Source organism: Amblyomma americanum, chromosome 1 (genome assembly GCF_052857255.1).
Source record: "Amblyomma americanum isolate KBUSLIRL-KWMA chromosome 1, ASM5285725v1, whole genome shotgun sequence".
NCBI classification, from domain to species: Eukaryota; Metazoa; Arthropoda; class Arachnida; order Ixodida; family Ixodidae; genus Amblyomma; species Amblyomma americanum.
The window spans coordinates 122,092,274-122,115,879 of record NC_135497.1 but is presented as its reverse complement, the minus strand read 5'-3'; the positions used below and the strand labels follow the sequence as shown (position 1 = coordinate 122,115,879).

The following is a 23,606-nucleotide window of genomic DNA, read 5'->3' as shown; positions in this document are numbered from 1 at the left end:
GCTGTGCAGAAAAAATCTGCTGCGCAGGATGCTGTTAGTACTTGAATGCGACAAGGTGTACGCCGCTGACCTGCTGGGCACAATTCACCTGTTGGAGTACAAATGGCGACAAGTCGAGTCTGCGACCAGGCAGAACTGTTTGAAGCGCGCAGGTTTTAGTGAAGTGTGTGCAAGTGACGCAGACAATGCAAGCGACATTGGTAACATTGCAGACCAAGCTTGTGACAGCTTGCTCGCTGAAGTCCCCAAGAGGGAAGGTGCTTCAGAACGCATAGCCTTCACTGGTTTCAGGTATGGCGACAGTGAAGTGGAAACTTCGCGGGACATGTCTAATGAAACCATCATTGCCTCAGTTTTGGCCAAAGTGTCAACTGACACTGACGACGACGACACAGAAAGTGAGAGTGATATGGGCCCAACAGTGGCACAAGCTGTGTGCACTGTAAACGTCATGCGGCTGTTTGCTGAGAAGCTGGCTCACGGCCTAAATAAGTTTGAGGCTGCTGTTGTCGCTGCTAGAACACCGCGGCATCAAACCAAGATTACTGACTTTTGCAGCGCAAAATAAAGGCTGCATTTTTTTCCTTACTGATCTCTGGTTTTATTTTTTTTTTTAGAGGTAAGTGGGCAATTTTCTGCTACATTCGTTAAAGGGGCTCTGAAAGGGGCTCTAATAAAGTTGCAGTATGCCTGGGATGTTAAAGCATGCCACTTCCATGAATATTGTCCAGGAAGAATTTTTTAATGCACTTCGTAGAAACAGAGGTATCTGTAGACAAAATTTTAATTTCGGCGTCTTTGCACCTTTCCCTCTCCTCTCGTCACTTTTTGCACATTGGAAGGTCGGCGCTCCTTTGCCGGCCCCATCTCCGGGGGAGAGCTTCCCAACCCGCCGGAGCTGCGCAGCTTATTGGTATGGTAGCTGCCTGACGTCTAAAAGAATCTAACCAATAGCCATCTCACAACATGCACACGTAGATGCGAGCAACGGCGGAGGGTGTGAGCATGAAAAAGTCGCCGGGAAGGGCTTGCCAACTTTCGCACGTGGTTGTTGGTTTACTGCTGCTTGTAGAAGTAAGTGTATTATTTGGCTCAAGTGTTCATGACAACACAATGCAGTGATTAGGCAAGTTGATATCCTCTCCTCGGAAGGTGTTTCAGAGCCCCTTTAAGCAGTACCACCGTTTAGTACATACTTTTTCAGAGTTCCGGCCATCTACAGTTTAACGAGGTTTTACTGTGTACTTGTCGGTCCATAAAACTACATTAAAATGAGCATGCACATTAGATGCATTAGCTTACAGGAAACTGCAGAGAGAAAAATAACGCATTTAAATTTCAACTGGATAAATTCACTTTTCTCATGAAAAAAATTGTGTGTCATGCGAAGTTTGCAATCAGATTGTTTTTCATGCTCTGTAGCGAGTATCCAATATTTTTTTTTACATCCTTGAAAAGAGTTCTTTTCGGTGTATTTTGATATGCTGCAAGACATCAAAATGTCCAAACTTACAGATGAATGATTTTTAAAGCACACAATGCCAAAACTGCTTTTTGATTTTTCCCTCAGGTAAGTAGAGCTAAGCTGTTCCATTTAGAGTAGTTTGAACTCTTCTATATCTAATCAACTTCTCTGCACTATTGGAGTTCGAAGTAATGACTTTCACTATACACTAGAAGTTTTAGGAGAGCCTGCTATAATTTCTAAAAATTGTCTTTTTGAGGCAAAAGATGGCTTTTGTGGCATAGCTAATATCAATTTTGGTGGATGCCAGAAAAAAAAAAGTGAGCCACGTTAACTAGTACGCTGGTTACCTAAACTCTAATAGTTGACTTTATAACTGTTACAGATAGGCGCCTGGTTCCAATTCAAGGTTTGTAGCTGGCCATTGGAAATAGCCAAATCTGTGCCAGATCAACAAACTGTGCTCAATTCTCATACAGTTATAAAATTGCACGCCCATGGTGCGTGCACAGCAAAGCACATCAAATTGTGTCACTCCATGTCACATGACCGTATCTCTTCTACTCCCACTGTGGTGCTCCAGCCAAGGTACAGCACAAAACGTCGTATACCAGATGCACCATGACGCGACATTCAATTGTCTGGGCGGGCATGCGGTTTTCTAATTGCACAAGAATTGGGAAAAAAAAAATCTGAGTCATAGAGTCGAGGATATTTGAGTTTTCGCAATTCTAAAAAGTGATATGGCTGTTACTACGCCAACTACAAGTATCTAATTGCAACCAGGTGCCCATGTGTAATAGTTAACAAATCAGCTATTAGAATTTAGTTACTCCTACAGCTTACTAGTTCAAAGACGTGGTTTCTGACTTCTGCAACTATGCATTACTTCTGCATTACTATGTCACAAAACCTATCAATTTAGTTCATAAAGCCTATTTTTCAAAATTATTTCAAATTAGTGATGGCTCCCTTAAAAACACTTGGTATATACAAGAATTAAACAGCACTAACCATGCACTTCAGTAATTTCAGTTTTTGATGTCTGCTTTTCCTAGTTCACTGCTTCAATCACTGAGGATGCACGTGAAATTAACAAACCTTCAGGTTTTGAAGCACAAATTCATTGTATCTAGGTGTTTTTCATCAAGAGAGGAAAAAACATCTTTATGCAGAGAAATTTGTCCTAGAAATCCATATATAGTCAGGTGCAAATTAAGTCTGCAATGACCGCCATGCAGAATTCCCCAGTGTCAAAAAGCTAACCACCAGCTGAAATCATATGCTCAAGAATTTTGATGCCCTTGGCTTGTTTGATATAGTCAAACATCAAAAAGCAGATTTCGTTTACTGTTACGACTGGTCAGCGGAATACTAATAGAGGATGCCGCAAACCATGATGGCCCATTGTTACCAACTGCTGTTTTTAATGTTTTATCCTACTTTAGCACCAAAATGTTTTTATGCTAAAGCTACAGCCATTTGGCATGACATCTAATTTGTAATTCTAAAAAGTCTGTTCATGTGAAGTTTGTAGTGAAGTATCTCACTAAACAGCATGTACCTACTTTGCAAACAAGATTACCAATGAAACATTGATGATGTGATGGCAATAATACAAAATATCTAAATGAAAATATGTGGTTTGACTGAATAAGACAAAAAATAAGCATAACATAAAAGAGCACGTGCCCATGATGGCACTTTTGAACATTGCTGATTTGAATGAAAAGACAAGTTAACCACTCTCAAACAAAGAAAAAATGAAATGAAATAATAACATTAATTATGAAGAACAATTTACAGCTTTGCACTGAACTGTTTAAGTATCACACACCTGCTGTTGGACAGGTCCTTGAGGACTGGCTCCATGCTGAGACATCTGGTGAGCTTGGCCTGGCTGGTGTGCAGAGCCCATGACGGGCTGCATAGCCGACGGATGAGAGGGAGGCTGGGTCATGTGCTGGGCACCTGGCTGTTGGCCCATGTGTGGCTGCTGACTGTGCTGGTTCATTGCAGGGTGCTGCTGTGAAGATGGCTGATGCTGCATTGGCTGAAGACCAGCATGGCATGTAGTTTAACTAGCAGCGATACCAAGCCCAACCCAAAACAAGGGCTCACGGGTCCACTGACAATGCCCCAAGAAAAAATTTTTCCATGGGAGTTTAAACTGCATTTACTTACTATAACTTTTTTTAACAAAGGAATTTCAAGAAATGCACTGTGTAAATAGAAGCACACTGCACGGAAGATAGGCCGTTACAATTCACAGACAGTTCTTCAGACAGCTGTTTTGAAATGCGACAGGCTGTGCACCGATGGAAGGAATCCCTAATTTTTTGGATGTCTGCAGAAAAAAGAAATGCAAGTGTGCAAAAGACGGGTAAACTGCTTTCTGTGAATCATGCAGTGAGTGGCAAAGATTATGAAAGAGACAAAAGCTATATACATGATTTTAAGGAGGGACACGGCTTTGAAATCCCGAAAAATGGCCAAACATTCAATTTTTTGATAACTGTTGTATCCGTTTGTATGCTTCATTTTTCAATGCTCTCCCAAAAATTCATTGCTGAAATTGACTGGGAAATATTCTAAAAGGAATTGTTTCATGAACCACGGTGGATGTGCATTGTAGGAAAATGCTCGAACAATCAGCATTTTTCTGTTTAGGTTTTCTGACAAGATTCTTGCCTTGTGAAACTGACTTCTTGACAACTAGTCTACCTATTTTGACCCAATTTCTTTGTTGCAATCCGAGAACCATAGTGCAGGTCAAGACATTATCAAATTTGTGACGTTTGTGTGAAATTTCCTTCTTGCTCTCAATGAACACTGTACCACAAAAATTAAAAAAAATTGTGCTTTACAAAAAATAAAAGAAAAATGTCTACCTGTAGCACGCCAATAAGAATGCAATGAATGTTGAACCAGCCTTCTGACTCATTAAAAATTTTGCAGCTTTTCTACAAGATTCAGAGGAAAAATACACATTAGAAAACAATTTTCTCTAGATATAACAGTGAAATTTTGCGAAAGTTCCTAACATGCCCAAAAAATTTCGTTATATACATACGAGGGTGGACCGAGAAAAAAAAAACGAACTGAGAGTGTTCTGCCATTTGTAGATGTAGTGGAGAGCTCTCCCGCTAGACGGGGTTAGTAGAGGCCTTCACAAAACAGCTCTGCAGACGGTGCTAGTTTGTAGGTTAACGTTTGAGCGTAGTGTTGTGTTTCTCTTACTGTTATTTTTTTCCATCTGCAAAGTCGTTATGGCAAATTTGGAAGAACAAAGTGTGTTTGAAAGTTTGCTTCCTGCTTGAAAAATCGGCAACGGAAGCTTACCAAATGTTGCAAAAGGCTCTTAAAGATGATGCTATAAGCCGCACACAAGTTTTCGAGTGGTTTGGACGCTTTCAATGTGGTGAAATGAGTGTTCAAGAGCATGCTCATTCTGGGCGTCTTTCAACGTTTTGAAACAATGAAAAAATTGAATCTTCCAAAAGATGCACCAAGATCGTCGTTTCACGATCGGCCAAATTTCAAAAGAGACAGGTGTGAGTTGGAACTTGTGCCAGCGGATTTTGACTGAGCAGTTGCAAATGAGACGTGTTTCTGCTAAATTTGTTCCCCAGCTTCTCCCATAGGATCAAAAAAATATTCAATTGAATTTTGGCCGGGACTTAAAGGGGCTGCGAAACACCGCTTGAACGGATGCCGGTTACACTTCAGATGGATTCTTTATGTCGCACAGATGCTGACCCAAAAAGAATTACACGCAGCAAAGCCGCTCCCAGATGCAGAGAGTACCCATAAGTGTTAGTGCTAGGTCGTAGGATGTTTACAGAGGCGCAAAGTCCGTCGATGCAAAAAGTAGCCAGAGCCTGTAGTGGTGTACTTTTGTTTAACTCGCTTTACAATGCTTTTATCTAGGGCAAACAAGTTGGTTTTGTTAATGTAATATAGAACACAAATAGTTGGCAAAACGTATCTCTAGTTATTAACACAATTTGCAGTATATTTACTCTGTCCAATCATAAAGCTCGCCCTCCGTGATGTCATATCCGATGCTACAAACCGTCACTGTATGGTGACACCGTCAGCGCCATGAATTTGTTTTTGCGAGCTAATTAAAATATTAAAAACACGAGCATGCGTGGTACGACCGATGCTAATAGCATCACTATAACTCCTTCTATGCAACCAACGGGCAAAACAATGCACTGAAAACAGGTTTCGGGGCCCCTTCAAAGAGACTGAAAGAGATTAAACTTTTTGACCAAAGTCATTACAGGCAATGAGAGTTGGTGTTATGGGTATGACCCAGAAATTAAGCAAGCGTCAAGCCAGTGGAAGACTCCCAAATCTTCCAGACCAAAAAAAGCAAGACAAGTTGGATGTGAAGACTATGATCATAGCCTTTCTTGATGTTCATGGAATTGTGCATCGGGAATTTGTTCCCCCTGGCCAGACTGTTAACCGACACTTTTATTTGGAAGTTTTAAGATTGCAAGAGGATGTGTGGAGGAAACGCCCGGGACTTCGGCGATCAAGTGACTGGTTCCTACATCACAACGCCCCTGCACACACAGCCATACGAGTAACCCACTATTTGGCCTCTCGGGGATGGCCCCCACCTGTTCCCCACCTTCCGTATTCATCAGACCTAGCCCCGTGCGACTTTTTTCTCCCCCCGAGAATGAACAAAAATCTAAAAGGGAGGCGTTTTGATGACGTGGAAGCGGAAAAAACAGCTTCGCAAAGGACACTGGGCGATATCAAAGTTGGAGCTCCAGAGATGCTTCAAATAGTGGGGGAAAAAAAAAGACTAGACAAGTGCATCACATCTAATGGAGAGTACTTTGAAGGTGACTGTAGGAACTGTTAAAAAGTTAAAGCTCAGCTTTTATACAAAAAATCTTCCTTTTTGGGTCCCCCCCGTACATCTAGAAACAAGAAAATTTTAGCTGAAAGCCGTACCCCATCATAATGGTAGAAGCTTAGCATGGGATTTAAGTTTGGCAATAACTAACCTTACACAATTTTGAATACATCAGTGTTCTGCATAAGCCACAGTGGAAATAGTCAAAAAGGGTTTTGGAAGAGGCTTTGAGGCAGGCAATTCATAGCAGTTTCCCCATGCTTTGTACCAGGACCTCAATGCCGAAAACCAAGGTAAAAAAATTCAGGAGGGCACTTTGTTGACCTAAAGTGCGGTGAGGCGAAAGCCTTTAGCGCGGTGTTGCTGCTTGTGTCACTGATGTGTGGTTAAGATGTTGATTAAGTACACAATTGTTCGTGGATCTTAAATGCTGGAGACACTGGAGGGCATTTGGGAGGCATCCGTCTGATTTGACACGTTTCCACGAACACTCTCCAGCGCCCTCGACAAGAACTACATATGCGTTGGCAGGAAGTAGCATAGTCATTAGCACGCTCGGCTACGGAACTGAAGGATGGTGGTTCGAATCCCACTGTGCACAAAAATTTTTTTCTTATCGAGTTGCTGGATGTAACGGACGCCGGACAGATCCATGGCCGCGAGTGTGAGCCATTGAAGGCTTTCACCTTAAAATAGAAACACATTCTTCAATGAAGAATTTCCTCTACAGAGCACAAACGTCAGCATGTGCCCTGTGCGTTATTCTGCATGTCCTGTCTTTTGCACTACAATAGGTTACCCACTTGCAACCACCCAAACGCAGCCACACGGCTACAAAGGAAAGTTATGCAGCAGTCTTCTCAGAAACTTCGTAGTTAAGGAAAAATTCCCCCAGACCAGGTCGAATTTTTCTTCAACAACAAAGTTTCTGAGAAAGCTGTATAGCTTTCCTTTGTAGCTGTATGGCTGCGCTTGGGTGGATGCTAATGAGTAATCTCTGGCTCTGGACAGGCTGCCATTGGAATCTGAACCTGGCAACATTTAACGCTAGAAGCTTACCTAGTGACGCTAGCCTAGCAGTGTTTTTAGAGAAACTAGCGGGCATTAAATGGGATGTCATAGGGCTTAGTGAAGTTAGGAGGACAGGTGAGGCGTATTCAGTACTAAAAGACGGATACATACTGTGCTATCACAGATAAGCGGGTAGACGAGAACTAGGCGTTAGATTCCTCATTAATCAGGATACAGCTGGCAACGTAGAGGAGTTCTACAGTATTAACGAGAGGGTGGCAGCTATCGTAATTAGGCTCAATAGGAGGTACAAGCTGAAGGTGGTGCAGGCCTACGCGCCTACATCCAGCCATGATGACCAGACCGTTGAAAGCTTCTATGAAGACGTGGAATCAGCAACGAACGAAGTAAAATCACAGTACACTGTACTGATGGGCGACTTCAATGCGAAGGTGGGCAAGAAGCAGGCTGGCGACCAGGCGATACGCGACTATGGGATAGGTTCTAGGAATAGCAGGGGAGAGTTATTAGTATAGTTCGCAGATAGAGAAAATTTACAGGTCATGAATACCTTCTTCTACAAACGAGAGAACAGGAAGTGGACCTGGAAGAACCCCAATGGCGAGACTAAAAATGAAATCAATTTCACACTGTGCATTCAAACTGGCATCGTTCAGAGCGTGGACATCCTCGGAAAGGTGAGCTGTAGCGACCACAGAATGGTAAGGTCTCGAATTAGCCTAGATTTGAAGAGGAAACGGAAGAAACTAGCGAAGGGGAAGCCGAATAACGAGTTCGCAGTAACAGGGAAAATAGAGGAATTCAGGATATCGCTGCAGAACAGATATTCAGCTTTAACTGAGGAAGACTATCTTAATGTTCATACAATGAACGATAATCTGACAGCTATTGTTACGGAGTGCGCAGTAGAAGTAGGCGGTAGGAAGGTTCGGCAGGATACCACCAAGCTATTTCAGGAGACGAAAGATCTGATTAGGAAACACCAAAGCATGAGGGCGTCTTTCCCTACAGACAGAATAGAACTAGCAGAGCTATCGAAGTTAATAAGCGCATGGTAGCCGACATAAGGAAGTTTAATATGGAGAGAATAGAGCATGCTCTAAAGAACAGAGGTAGCCTAAAAGCAGTGAAGAGGAAACTAGGCATAGGTAAAAACCAGAAGTGTGCGTTAAGGGACAAGGAGGGCAATGTTTTAGCAAAACGTTTGAGATCACTGCGGTAACCTGCATTGGAGGAATGGAAAGCATGGACGCCTCCTTGCCCCTCTTCCATCAATTGACCATTCCAAGTTTTCAAACTTGGCGCCATGCTTCATTTTCAAATTTGACGACACTTTTGCTCCGGCCCCACCCACTTTTTGGACATTTTGGCTCTAATAATTAACTAAATAACCCATCTCAGCCCCCCCGATTTCCCTCACGATATTTTTTGATGCCCTATGCTATGGTGCCATTCTTTTTTGCATAAACCCGTTCGTTCTGACGTAATCGTGCGAACAAGCTTGTGATGACACGAAACCGCACACATAGCCACACAATGCTTTCACATTAAAATATCGAGAAGTAGCTAGCCAAAGAGTTCTATACAAATCTACGCAGTAGCCAATGTAATCATAAAGTTAATGAGAGAGAGACAGTAGCACACAGCAATGCATCATCCTATCAGTAATGAAAGAGGAAGTAAAGATAACTTTAGGAGCAATGCAAAGGGGAAAAGCAGCTGTTGAGGATCAGGTAACAGCATATCTGTTGAAGGATGGAGGGGAGATTGTGCTAGAAAAACTAGCTACCCTGTATATGCAATGCCTCATAACCTCGACTGCAGCAGAAGCTTGGAAGAATGCAAATATAATCTTAATTCATAAGAAAGGAGACGTCAAAGAAATGAAAAAAAAAAAAATGAAAGGAGACGCCAAGGGCTTGAAAAATTAGACCGATCAGCTTACTGCCCGTTGCCTACAAGGTGTAGTTTGGTTTATGAGGTTTAACATCCTAAAGAGACTCAGGCTATGAGGGACGCCACAGTGAAGGATGCCTACAAGGTATTTACTAAGGTAATCACTAACAGAGCTAGGGCAACCTTAGACTTTAATCAACCATATGATCAGGCAGGCTTTCGTAACGCATATTCCACAATAGATCATCAATCAGGTGACAGGAAAATGCGCAGAATATAACCAACCCCTATATATAGCCTTCTTGATTATGAGAAAGCATTCGACTCAGTGGAAACCTCAGCAGTCATAAAAGCATTGCGGAATCAGGGTGTAGAAGAGCCTTATGTCAAATTACTGGAAGATATACATAGGAACTGCATAGATACCATAGTCCTCCATCAAGTCAACAATAAAATTCCAATAAGAAAGGGCGTCAGGCAAGGAGACACAATCTCGCCAATGCTGTTCACCGCCTGTTTACGGGAGGTATTCCGAAGCCTGAATTGGGAACAGTTGGGAATAAGAGTAAATGGAGAGTACCTAAATAATCTGCGATTCGCTGATGACATTGCCTTGCTGAGTCACTCAGGAGGTGAACTGCAAATCATGATCAATGAGCTAGACAGGCAGAGCAGAATGCTGGGTCTAAAAATTAACATGCAGAAAACCAAAGAATTGTTCAACATTCTAGCAAGCGAACAGCAGTTCAGAATTGGCAGTGAGCGCCTGGAAGTGGTAAAGGAATACGTCTGCTTAGGGCAGGTAGTGACAGCTGATCCGGATCATGAGAGGGAAATAACTAGAAGGATAAGAATGGGGTGGAGCGCATATGGCAGGTTCTCTCAGATCATGAATGGCAGTTTACCAATTTCCCTCAAGAGAAAAGTGTGCAACAGCTGCATCTTACCGGTACTCACCTACGGGGCAGAAACGTGGAGGCTAACGAAAAGAGTTCAGCTTAAGTTAAGGAAAACGCAGCAAGCCATGGAAAAAAATATATGATAGGTGTAACGTTAAGAGACCGGAAGCGGGCAGAGTGGGTGAGGGAACAAACGCGGGTTAATGACATCCTAGTCGAAATCAAGAGGAAGAAATGGGCTTGGGCAGGGCATGTAATGCGAAGGCAAGATAGCCGCTGGTCCTTAAGGGTAACGGAGTGGATTCCAAGAGAAGGCAAGCATAGCGGGGGCGGCAGAAGGTCAGGTGGGCGGATGAAATTAAAAAGTTTGCAGGCATAGGGTGGGCGCAGCGGCAAAGGACAGGGTTAACTGGAGAGACTTGGGAGAGACCTGTGCCCTGCAGTGGGTGTAGTAAGGCTGCTGCTGCTGCTGATGATGATGACAACTGAGGGAATACAGTGTCCCCCCATGACTGTGATTTGTGGATCAAGGTCGAAGAGCCGAGGGAACGATTGCTTTGTCAAGTCAACCAGCAGACATGCAGATTCCGGAGCAGTGCGCCCTTCACTTCAATGCTCTCTAACCGGTGCCTCTTTCTATTATTAGCAGCTGTAAATAAACCTCATTCATTGTTCTAAATGTATTTCCCACATGTCACTGAAAACAGAACATTGTTCGGTGCCGAAACCCGAAAAGAAGACAACAGCAACGGCTATGTGAGGAAAGTGATTAGAACTGCGGTAAACGGAGGTGATGGAGTGACTCCTAACAGTGTAGTGACATGTGCTGAACTCACTCAACGAGGAGCTTGTGGGACTCGTGTTAACCGATGACTTGGGGCGCCAGCAACAAAACAGTACCACGGAAATTAAGTTTGATGTCCTTTCTAAAGAGAAAAAACAGTAAGATGTCCCCACTAAACCACATGTTTGCAATGAAAACCTCGCGGAAGAATACAAAGGTGCTCAGCCGAGCCAAGCGCTCATCACACGAATGCGGACAACACTTCGGTCTTCCGGGGAAATTCTAACAGAGCAATGAACACTAAATACAAAAGCTCTCCTGACTATCATCTACCGCCTGCTCCGGGGCAAATGAGGTTGCTTTCAGAAAATTCAGCAGCAACAATTGCTAGTATCCATTCTGGCAGAAATTCGAGCAGTCTGTCCACAACAAAAACGCCTTAGCAAGCATAGCGAAGTTCCTGTACCTGTGGACAGCATTGAAGGGAAAAGTGGCAGCAGCACTGACTGGCATCCAGGTGACAACCACGTTCACTAAAACATCACAGGACTTAAACTGAACGTCAAATCTGACAGCTACCGTGCCATGCGGTGCGTGGCTTTGTTTCATGTAGTGCCCGCTGAGTGGGCTGTTGAGTATCATAATGCCCACAGTATGGACAAGAATGAGCTCGACAGTTCGAGCCTCCAAGCTATTCCACGGTCAGTTTGTCTGGAGATAGACAGCAGGGAAAAGGTACATGGAGGAAGCATGCACATTCCACAGCAAACGTAATGACCTGGACATTCCAAAGAACGACAGACCAGCAGCGTCAAGGACAAAAGCTCCACAGCCAGTTCTAGAGCAAAATTTGGCAAGGAGGTGCCCTTTCTGCATTTCCGAGATGCGTGAGGTGGCAGAGTGCTAAGTCCCGATTTCAATGGAGGAGAAGAAAAAAAACTGACGGACGAAGGGCGATGGTATCGATCCGCGAAAAGAGGGCATATGCTGAAAGGGTGGAAGAACTGGCCGCTACGCTGCGCTAAGTATGACAGATGTCACATCGCCTTGCTTTGTGACCCACTTGCTCCGAGTGCCGACAATGAAGCAGCTACTGTGTTGGATGAGCAGCCTTTTGAAAGTAAAGTGGCTTAAATCTTTCCCTACTATGCCCATTAAGCATCGTTAGCCTGCTAATGACGACTTCGTACACAGATTTCGGAGCCTTCAGTGTTGCCGACAGGTACGCTGCATCTCGCTTGTGGTCGGACAACCGAAGTTTCGTTTTCAATGCAATTTTATTTTTCCTGCGAGCTGGCATTTTTTAACTTGCTATGAAGACACCGTACCACGCTCACTGACTGCTAACGATGACTTTGCCGCTCAGCTTTGGAGCCTTCTGCGTTGCTTATCGACATGCTGCGTGTCATTTGGGTTGTAGTTAGCTAGTTTCATTTTCAGATTTGAATACAGGCAGCCGTGCCCAACTCTAGGGTTTCAGTTATTCTTTTTGCAGCAAAGAATACTATTCAAGGTAGAACTCTGATTTTTTCAAAGATAGTGGCCAATGGAATACCAAACATATAGCACATTTCAGAAAATCCTTAACATCTCTATTTTTAGATACAAGTGAGTCTTCAAAAGTTTTGTTGTTTTTTTCCCCTAAAAATCTTGTTTTTGACAAACGAAATTTTCTGTTGCAACAAGCAATTCATTATTGAAACTTATATGCTAAACAGCAGCTTTACTGTATTTATTCGAATCTAGACAGATACCGTAAAAACCGGAAAATAGGTCGGACCGGAATATATGTCGATCCCCCAACTAACCAATTCTAAAAATTAAAAAAAAAAAACTCTTTTTCAATGAACAAAGTACCGAAAGACACCCTTACCTTGAAACAAATGTGACTCGACAGGTTGCACAACGGTGACAGTATTTATTTTCATTTAAATGCTGCTCGTATGTACACCTGGCCAATTTTTTAACAGTATCGCGTGCCCATTGACTCGCCTGTTTGTTTTTGGCACACAGAAGTACGGCGCCGTAGAGCAAAGCCCTTCCACTTCGCGAGTTGCCGCACCCAGGATGGCAAGCCCTTGAATTGCGCCCTCGTTAGTCTAGAGGCACGCGCGATCTCTACCGCTTTCACGCGGCCGCATTCGGCAGTCACAGCCAGCGATCTTGCACGCAGCGTGAGCTTTCCTTCTAATTCTGGATACGCTGCAGTCCGCATCTCTACCGCTTTCACGTGGACACATTCGGAAGTCACAGGCAGCGATCTTGCACGCAGCGCAACCTTTCCTTCCAATTCTGGATATGCTGTAGTCTGCCCACGAAATGGTGTTTTCTTCTGGTTGCTGCAAGTTGTAATACGCAGCTTCTGCCTCCGCCTGTACTGAATGCTCTTTTCGGATACTCCAAATTCGCGCAGTGCCGCCAGGTTGCTGTGAGCTTCCGCATGCTCAATCGCGGTTTTCTTGAAGGCGACGGTGAATTGCCGACGGCTTCCACTCATTTTGAAGCAAAATGTTAAAAAGCAGCCTCTAACCAAAATACAGAGACTTACGTTTTTATGCGCCGGATTTTAAAAAATTCCTGTGCTCAAAATACTCACCTAATTGAGAGCAAACAGCGCTCACAAAGTAGAATATTATTGCCCAAGTTGTTTGAGATCTAAATAAACATCGGTACTTGCCTGTATTTGGTGGAATTGGCGAGAATTTGCTTTCGGCTACGAGTACATTTTTGCATACGCGAGCCACGAAGCCGGTCTCACAGGCTGCGCCAACTTCCGGATGAACATGCAACTCACAAGCGAAGACTTATCAGTTATTAGTGTGTGCAGTGCTGTTGGTGTCACATTTTCACTGCGGTATTTAGTAGCAGAAGCAGTGATGTTTTTTGTGATATTAATTCTGGCAGGTAGACAAACCCCATCTTCGAAGAGAGCGCTTATCGCATCTACCGAGCCGAGAAGTCGTTTGCCTCGCCGTATGGCAGATGGCGCAACCTGTAAGACCGGCTGCTTGGCTAGAGTCTGCAAGAACTGTACTCGTAGCCGAAAACAGTTTCTTGCCAATTCCATCAAATACAAGCAAGTACCGATGTTTATTTAGACCACAAACAACTTAGACAATTATATTCTACTTTGTGAGTGCTGTTTACTTTTTATTAGGCCAGAATTTTGCCCACAGTAATTTTTTAAATTCCAGCACATAAAAACGTAAGACCCTGTAGATTTGCAACTACGGAAACGCAAAATGGCGGCACTGCTGCTGCTGATAGCGATGGTTATGGAGGGACGCTGCTGAGTTCAGCTGCCCATTGTTGGAAGACTTCCGTAGTTTTTCCGCCAATGACCGGTATATAGGACGGAGGTCGACTTTTCACCATGGTTTTTAAAAAAAAAGTTCGACCTATATTCCGGTTTTTATGGTAGTTGTTTTTTTAAATGCGAGATATAAAACTCTTAGGCTGGCTAAGATTTGAGGATTTTGATTTGTATTCATAAAATACGACGACAATGTATAAAAAAAAGAAAAAGTAGCACGCAGGTGGTGCCCCTACGAAACGCCAACAGAATATGACATTGTAGCCGCTACTATCCGCAGCTGATGCCGATAAAAGCACACACAGGCATTGGCTGCCATTCTGACCTCGTTCTTTCTTCGTGCGGTGGCTTGGGCCTGTTCTGTGGCACTGCAAGTTTTTCACATGTGGTTTTTCACTGACACCACAGCACCAAGCAGACGGTGTCATAGTGCTGTCTTCAAGCGAAAAGTTGTGCTCGCTGCAGAGAAGTCTTTGAACCTGTAAACTGGTCGAGACTTCGGCGCGGCCAAAATGAATGTTCGTCGTTGGAAGGGGCAGCATGATGAACGTTTTGCTTGCGCTGCAAGGAGGAGGGCCTTCATGGACCGGAAGGGCCACCATCCTGAAGTGTAATCAGCACTAGCAGAATGCATGAAATTGCAGAGGTCAGAGACACTTCCAGTCACCACAGAACTGCTACAGGAGAAAGTCAGAGAGCTGGCAAGAGAGAGAGGCATTCCACACACCAGTGAAATGAGTGAGCTAACTCCGACAGGTTGCATCAAGCGTGTACCACTAGGAGTTGTAGCTAGCTGGATCACTGCAGCCTGGGATGACGTCCCGGAAAGCATGGTTGCACATTTGTTCTGAAAGTGCAGCAGTTCCAGTGCAGTTGATGGCACAGAATATTGTGCATTGTACGAAGAGGACAGTGATAAGCAGGTCAGCGAAGAAGAGGACGAGTGGCAGGAGCAGGTTGGCGGAAATAAATGCCATTTGCATGCTGTCCCTGCTAAACCTCTTAATTGTTTTTTGGCAGGCTTACATGCGAAGAATTTTTCTTTTTATTTGGCCTTCAACTTTCAGGTGTCTGCTTAGAATTGTGGCCGGCCTAGATTTGAATAAATATAGTATTTAGCTGTTTTCACGTATTGCATAAAATTTTAAATGTAATAGTCTTTACAGGGGAGAAAAAACAAACTACTGAAACCTATAAAAAACTGTCATTTTCCCCATGGTAAGGAAAGAGTTAACTCAACATCTGTAGCTAAGACTGGAATCTGATATGCTCCCTTTCTGCACATGCGACTGAAACGATTACTGTTACGGTGTTTTCTTTCAGGTAGACAGTTAACTAGATTGCTCAGAAAATTTTCACAGCCTTCAGACCCATGTTAATGCCATAATTGCAGTCAAAAGTGGTGCATCTAGCCAATTATGCAATCCAGCAAAGTTCACACAATTTTTTTATCAAAAACCTAATAAAGCTTTTTGAACAGAATGCATCCGCCACATCACCCAAACCTCACTGCAAAGCATCAGCCAAAGTTTGTACAAAGAAAATTTTCTCTCTAGTGGATCATCTGTTCTGGTTACACTTCTGGGCAAGTTTTCACTTCTTCGGACTATGCCAAGCAGCTGAAAATGATAAATGAGACTGAAAGTGAAACAACTTTCTGAGCTATCCAATGCATGACGCTACTAGCTTAAAAAGAAATTAAAAAGACTATTGACCATACCGACTGATCACTGATGTCACGGTAAAGATATGCTATTCCACGGGCGCATGCATATTAAAATTGAGAATTAGAAAATTTACACAGGCAAACAATAACCAATGTGCCCGAGCCACAATGCCATAGATAAGAATACCAGCAGCCAGGCTTTTCTGGCATAAGGGTGACAAAACTAAGCTTGCGTGCTGTACGCTGGATTCTATTCTCCATTTCACAAGTTGTTTGAAGTGCTGTGAAGGCTGCGGTGATCTGAGCCAATCAGAGCGCTTGGATCAGAGCGCTGCAAAACGTGTTCCTCTGTTACCCTCACCCCGTGACCGGTAGCTCCACCTCTGGGAGGAAAAGTGCACCAATGTCGGTAGCTCCACCTCTGGGAAGAAAAGTGCACCAATGTCCAGTTGCTGCGTGCAGGAGGCTTGGCAGATGCGCTATGTTTACAAATGGCGGCGCACCACTTCGTGCTGTGTTCTTGCAGACTTGCTCTGCTTACCCTTATTGCATAGCTCGTTGTCAAGAGAAACAAATGGCATGCAATCTAACAAGTTCCCTGCGGCAGAATTGCTTTCAAACTCTCGGCAAAAAGTTACATAACATAATGCATAAGTGCACAAGGACTTGTTTAATAACATAAAATTGTATTTGGAATATTTGGAATTAGCACACAAAAATACATGTTCTCTGAAGATTTCATAACTAACTTCATTAATAAAAATTTATTTCTATAACCCTCTTCCCCCCTTAAAGGAGTATAGACACCCAATTTTGGTGGCATGTTTTCCTCTTTACAATGATCCGGAAGACACTACTATGCATGGATCACCGTGTGATATTTGCCTACAACCGTTAAATAATTTATAATCGCATTTTTTGTCATGCTGTTTCGGTTTCAACAGCCGAACGATGGCTGTGACGTCAAAGAATGCTTGTTCGTCACGTGAGGCATTGAAAAACGTCCATAGAATCGCTGCTTCATCATTTTAATTTACTGCAGTGCTGAAGCCAACCTTCCTCAAGAGCCAGAGCAGTATCCTGACCTGTATCACATGGTGTGGGCCTGCCAGTACAATACACATATAGCTGTTATAAGTAAGCCAACTAGGGAAGGCTGGGAGGCGGCTCTGTCCAGCTCGGACCTGGAGGCCCAGCAGGCCCTGGACCAGAGAGCACGGGCAACAGCGGTGGCCAATGGCGTCCCAGAATAGGAACTGCCACCCAGCGCAACAACCATCCCCACCTCCCATTCCCAATTTAACCCTTTCACTGCTGTTTTTTTTCTCACCACTGCATACTACCTGCCAGGTTTTTTTTTTGCATGCTAGTTTCGTGGAAATTTTACGCCAGTAAGGCACTACGATGCTCTGAAAGTCATGTAAACATTTTTATTCAGGAGTATCTTGTGGATATTATTTAGCTGTACTGAATACAAAAAATTGGCACTTAACTAATTAGCAAACTGAGTATCTGCTAATAAGGATATCAGGTGTTTGGAAAACTTTTTTTGGTGTGATATTCTTCAAAACAAGGTACCACACAAAGTGGTACCTCGCAGCTAGAACACAGATAGCGAGACTACCTTCACTGCTCTGGCTGATGCTGCGTGTTAGCACAGACGCGGCAGGCTCGTGTTGGATTCTGCTTCGCAGTAGTTGGGGGTATTAGAGATAGGAAGTGGCGCGCTGTCAGTAGTGTTGGATCTTTACCCTTCGACGGGCGTCCTCCCTTTGGCTTCGAGTGTCCCTCATGGTGCTTCTCGATTAGCTGGTGGACAAGTTCAAGTCGAAAGTCTGCCATGCTTCTTTTTTTTACCAGATGCTGTGATTTGCAGTAAATGGCTGCTCAGAATGGTAATGTCCAAGAGGTGAAAGAAGTACTTTTTGTACCACTTCATGGACTTCCTTGTGAATGTGTGGAGGGGTGAACCACATTTATTGGAGTCCCGGTAGCTGCGGCTGGTGAGCCGGCGGAGTGGGATGTTGACGTTGCTGGCCTGGTCGGTTGCTGAAAGTGTTCTCTGTTGCACGAGCCATAACTTCTGGTTTGCGCGAGGCAGGTCGCGCACACTTCCATCTTCATCAGCGCCGCTACAGATGCCCCCCCCCCTAGCGCGATCGCGCCTGGAGATATGGGCGAGCACAAAATGTCCTGGCGAAAGCGAAAGTCGCTGATCCGAGTGGGGCGCCAGCGTTGGGTTCAGGCCTTGGGAGGTCGAACAAGGCTGAAGGGCGGTGGCCGAAGAAGAGCCATGGGGCAGTAGGGTGAAATCAGAATATGGGTGTCCCAAAAGGCACAGGCAAACAGCACACTGCTCATGTGAGAAATGGCGCGCTGGGAGGTGACCCATAAAAGATCACTGTTGAAAGCAGAAGTGACTACGTGGCAGGAGGCTTTAGAAGATGGGAAGGAGACACTGTTGTGCGCGAAAGTTTCAGGTGAAAGGGGGCGGCGCTCAGCTGGACTGAGGCACAGAGCGCAGGTCATGGGAGGCAGAGTTCGGATGAAGTGGAAGCGTCTGGGCTTGCAAAAGGCCAGAGTGATGAACTGCGCGACTGCGGCCGCTCAGGTGTCCAAGCGCAGGGAAAGCGGATGTGGGACCGAGGGCAGAAGGGTGCTGTGTGTCGAGCTCACAAGAGGACTGTGCTGGAGCATGTGCGCTGGAATGCACAACACAGGTCGGTGGGCCAAGTGAGGTCGACACAGCACTCTTGGCATCGGCCGGGCGCCAGTGCCCGCCAGTGGCATGATCGGCGCCCGGGGGTTCGGAAGCGTGGAATGAAACGGAAGAGTCCGAGTCGACGCTGGGGCACACGGGGCGTGGGGCATCCCTGGAGGCAGTGGTAGCGGCGCTTGAAGGGGCGGGTGGAGCAAGCTTGGGAGAGACCATGGTGTAGGATGAGGCAGCTGATTGGGAAGGGTGGCAAGAGACCGACGCGTGCTTGCGTGGCACTTGCCGAACCATGTGTGGGAGCTCAATCGGAGGCGGCAATAGTCGACACACTGGTGTGGGGAGCGGCTCCAGTGCATAAGCTGGCGGAGGGAAAACCGAAGCAGCTCGGGTCGAGAATGCGGCCAGGGGCGGTGAGTCGAGTGACGCCGCAGCTTCCGAGTCCGGAACAGGAGCACAGAGTCGGCGGGAGCTCCAAGCCAAAATATGCCGTCAAGCCCTTTGTGAAATCGGCGTATACGTCGGGACCGGGAGGCGGCAACTGCAGCTGTGCCAGGAGACCGGGTGGTAGTTCGCGGCTGGCGTGCTGATAGCGCAGCAGCTGGCTGGACACGTTGTGGACATGAAAGTGCGAGTCCAGCAGCACCAGTCACAAAACGGGGTCCCTGGCAAAAAACGTGGGCAGGCCGGACAGCCGAGGAAGGAAGGGGCGTTGATACGGCTGAAGGAGCTCACCGGATGTGATGGGAGGTGCGTACATGGCGATGAAAAGCTGCCGAAAGCCTGGTGCGAACAGGGGGCGTGCAGCGGCAAGGCCAAGTGGAAGGACAGGACGGGCAGGAGCGATGAGCCGGTGGGAGCGGCGTTGCGTGCGTCGGGGCTGTCGTCTGGTGTCATTAGAATGTGGAGGGTGAACCATATTTATTGGAGTCCCAGTAGCCGCGGCTGGTGAGCCGGCGGAGTGGGATGTTGACCTTGCTGGCCTGGTCGGTTGCTGAAAGTGTTCTCTGTTGCACGAGCCATAGCTTCTGGTTTGCGCGAGGCAGGTCGCGCCAACTTCCTCTTCATCAGCGCCGCTACAAATGTACCGGTCAGGGCCACAACCATATCGACCTTGTCCACAGCAACCATGCATAAGTTGTACTTGGAGACGCACAGGGGAATCTTTCTGCTCTCGCCCGTCTTGTCCACTTTCCCGGACTCTACCATGCCACCCTTATGCTTTATTGTGAGCATGAGCACCTCACGTTTGTCTTTCTAGCGGACGAAGAGAAGCTGATCATTGCACATCTTGCTGGCTTCCCCTTCTTCCAGTCTTTTCTCGTCGCGTGGGATACCCTTCCTGTTCTTCCGGACTGTACCGCAAGCATTGGTCTTTTTTAAGAGCGTTAGCTCTTACTCATCACGTTTCGAGATTTCGTGGGGTCTGCTATGACCCTTGATCACAGCGCCATCTGTGGCAGCAACTACTCAACACGTTTCAAGATTTCGAGAAGTCTCCTACCACCCTGAGATCAAAGCGCCGTCTGTGGCTGCAACTAGAAAACAGCACATCTTGCATTGGGACTTGTAGCGCCATCTACAATAGCATTGTAGAAACAACCACCTGCCGACGTCACGGTCCAATAAGGTGGATAGAGGTGGAACTATGCGAGTAGGACGTCAGGAGACGAAACAGCGGCATAGTTTCGGTTTCTCGAATCCAAGATGGCGGCCATTAAAACTGGTTGCGCCCTCTCATTCCTTTCCCCACCCCTCACCAAGAAATATCTTAAAACGGGTAGGAAAACTGTCCCCTTATGGGACCGCTATACATATATTCATTCGTTCCGCTATATATATACTCCAACAACAATGGGCACCCATCCGGGGACAGTTGTATACCGAATTTGGTAGGCAAATAAAACCCTATGGGTTGTGGTATAGAAATAATGCCATAATTAAGTAATAGGTAAACACTATATACATGCAATTACTAATTGGAGTATTACCATATCACACTGTAAGCTTAATTAATTCTAGGCCCACCTTGACCCCCCAAACAAAGCAAATTTTGTTTGGGACGTATCTTGAGGGGGTGCAACTCGACAATGATAAGATGTGCATCGTAATTTCTCTGATAGATGGCGCTAGGTGGCGATCGTTCCGCTAGGCGGCGTGCGTGCACACGTAGCCGAGCGTGGTGGCAACCCACCCCATTTCAAAGGGTATTACATTCCGTTTCTCGAGCCGAGTGGCGCATTCTTCTTCGCTTTCTTCGTCTAGTAAACCAAACGGCTAATGCTCGCTACTTCGTCTTCCAGACGGTGATGGCCTTTTTTGAGAAGGTAGGTGAAGAGGGCGTCACTGGTGTACCAGGTTTCTACCCAGAGGACATGACCCTTGCCCAGGTACTTGTCCAGTAACAAGAGGACAACTGATGCTCCATGTCCTATCTTGGAGTCATGGATCTCAGTTGAGGATCCGGTGTACAACACAATGTCCAGCACTAAGCCTGTCTTCACATTGCGGAGTACGAATGATTTCAGGCCGAACCTGCTTTGTTTGGATGGGATATATTGTTTGAATGCCAATCGGCCTTTGAAAAGCAGCAGGCTTTCGTAAATACAAAGATCTTGGTATGGTGATAGCACCCCTTGAAAGTTTTTCCGAAGCGTCAAGAGAACCGAGCGCACCTTGTGCAGCCTGTCACCAGGGATCTGATCTTCATTATTAGAAAAATGAAGAAACCTCAAAATGACGAGGAAACGGTTGCGACTCATCAACTTTGAGAATGCAGGTGTACTCAAGAGGGGATCCGTGGACCAATACTGGGCAATGCTACCTTTTCTTGAATGAGCCATGAGCATTACGAAAGCAAGAAATACATAGAACTCAGCGAAGTCACATTTTTCCACTGGTGTATGCGGGATCCGGCCGCTGGTGCCAGCGCGGCATGTACTTGGTGTTGGAAAATGTTAGTTTGATCCACAATTGCTTTCACAATGTCCGGCATAAACAAGCTTTCAAAAATCTCTAGCTCACTAGATGCCGCTGTGATGTCATTGCAGATTTCTGAATAAGATGGGTCGAAAGCATGCTCCTAAGGCTTGAACTCTCTCTTCTTCCAGCAAAAAATCCCACTCGTCGGATTTCCTCTTCTTACGCGGATTTCTTTGTGGAAGGGGCTCTTCATCACTGTCATCACTTGGCAAGGCACTTAGACGGGCTGCTTCCTCACTGTCACTATCATCGGAGTCCGAATTCATAAGCAGTTCGTGAATTTCTTCATCCGTCAAAACGCGGACACACGAGGCACGCTGCCTCACCATGGCTGCTCTGCCGAGGCGATGTCGAAGCGATGTGGATGTAGGAACATGCGCTCCACCTGTTGAAAAGTCATCCTACAAGTTCTGTGTTATTTTTGAGTCATCTCCATAGGATGGCGCGACATGCCTGCATCATTTTGTTTTACGTGAGTATTATGGGGAGAGGCAGGGGGTGCACATGTGTGGTCACCAGAGTTATCTCGGGAGTGGCAGTGAAAGGGTTAATACAGTGTGACAATAAATGTTTTCTCCTCCTCCTCATGTCTCACGTGACCAGTAAGCACATGCTGACGTCACAGTCCTCATTCGGCTGTTGAAACCGAAACAGTACGAGAAAGAAATGAGACTATAAATTATTTAGTGGTAGTAGGAGAATACCGGGTGGTAATTCATTAATGCGTTGCGTATTATTACAAACAAGAAAACACACACCCAGGATTCTTAGAACTGTGTGTGTGTGTGTGTGTGTGTGTGTGTGTGTGTGTGTGTCGGGTTGGGGGGGGGGCAAGACTTCGAGCTTATGTGGTGATGACAATCCAGCAGTCAGCAAGATAACGAAAAGGCTTCCAAAAGAAACTGTTTAAGAAGCTGACTCGCGCCCACTAAGGACTGAATGACTCGGCGGCGGCGACAGCCACAAGTGTGCTCGGCGGTCATCGAACCGAATGCCTGCAGTTCTTGGTCGCGCTCAATTTAAAGCTGGCAATGAACTTCGAAATAAAGAACCAAAAGCAACTACAAAAATCTGGAAAATTGTGGAAACATTTGCCCATCACGACCAATAGAGGTAAGTCTAGTTGCATCTCACATTAGAAAACAAAATGATCAAGCCGCGTGCCGGCGGTTTTGAGTGCGAACGAACAAACGGGGCAAATATATTCACGGTAATATAAAACGAATTGAAATGGGAAGCTTTATGCACGAGGAGTGATTAATTGCACTAAAAAAGTTTGTGCATACTTTGTTTAAATTCTGCTAATCATGATCATGTACATGGGTCAGACAGTCGACTTCTGTTGGGACATGACTGGTTTAGGTTACTCATACCCGAAATGCTTTACAACTGGCTACGAAGCCAAGTAGCTCAGCTCCACTGTGTTTTGCACTAAAAGAGTCCTAGAACTGAAGTGCTTTTATTGTCAGAAATCTGACCCAAGCGCAAGCAACTGGAAACAGGAGAACGCTGCCCCCCCCCCCCCCCCCCCCTCCCCCTTTCCAGGGTCCCTGCACGTACCCAAAAGTTAGGTCTCTATACTCCTTTAATACATGTAGCGGTCACAGTGGCAACAGGTAATCAAGGCTTTGCAATGAAGCAGAACTCACCGGCTGGTGATGTGGCTGCTGTGCTGGCATGGGCTGTTGCTGACTGACCATGTTGGAAGATGGCGGAGGCCCAGACCGCCCATAGCCAGACATTCCGTGGCCTCCCATAGGTGGCTGCTGGCCAACCCCAGGCCCGCCTTCAAGACAGAGCAGAGACAACTGCAGCAAGCCTTGCGTGTGGCAAATACAAATGCAACAAATGCACATCCAAGAAAGCCGTCCCCAAATTAGTCCCCCCCTTGAAAAAAGATTTCACAGCCTTTGCCAGTGTGTATTGTTTAGTGCGCAGCCTATTTACTCGGCCACCCACAGTGCAGCTTTGTGGCTG

At 45.6% G+C, this 23,606-nt stretch overlaps 1 protein-coding gene across 3 annotated transcripts in view; it reads right to left on the bottom strand.

Annotated features, from left to right (window-relative positions):
- Positions 1–23,606, bottom strand: part of LOC144113567 (uncharacterized) — a 78,109-nt gene that overhangs the window by 23,779 nt on the left and 30,724 nt on the right. Inside the window, exons 5-7 of one of the 3 annotated variants that reach the window (XM_077646708.1) lie at positions 23,279–23,415; positions 16,296–16,355; positions 3,303–3,518 (exon numbers count right to left, since the gene is read on the bottom strand). In XM_077646708.1, the coding sequence (XP_077502834.1) occupies positions 3,303–3,518; positions 16,296–16,355; positions 23,279–23,415 (413 nt within the window). The remainder of the gene's footprint in view (positions 1–3,302; positions 3,519–16,295; positions 16,356–23,278; positions 23,416–23,606) is intronic. The other 2 variants (XM_077646709.1, XM_077646710.1) reach the window with 2 other exon arrangements.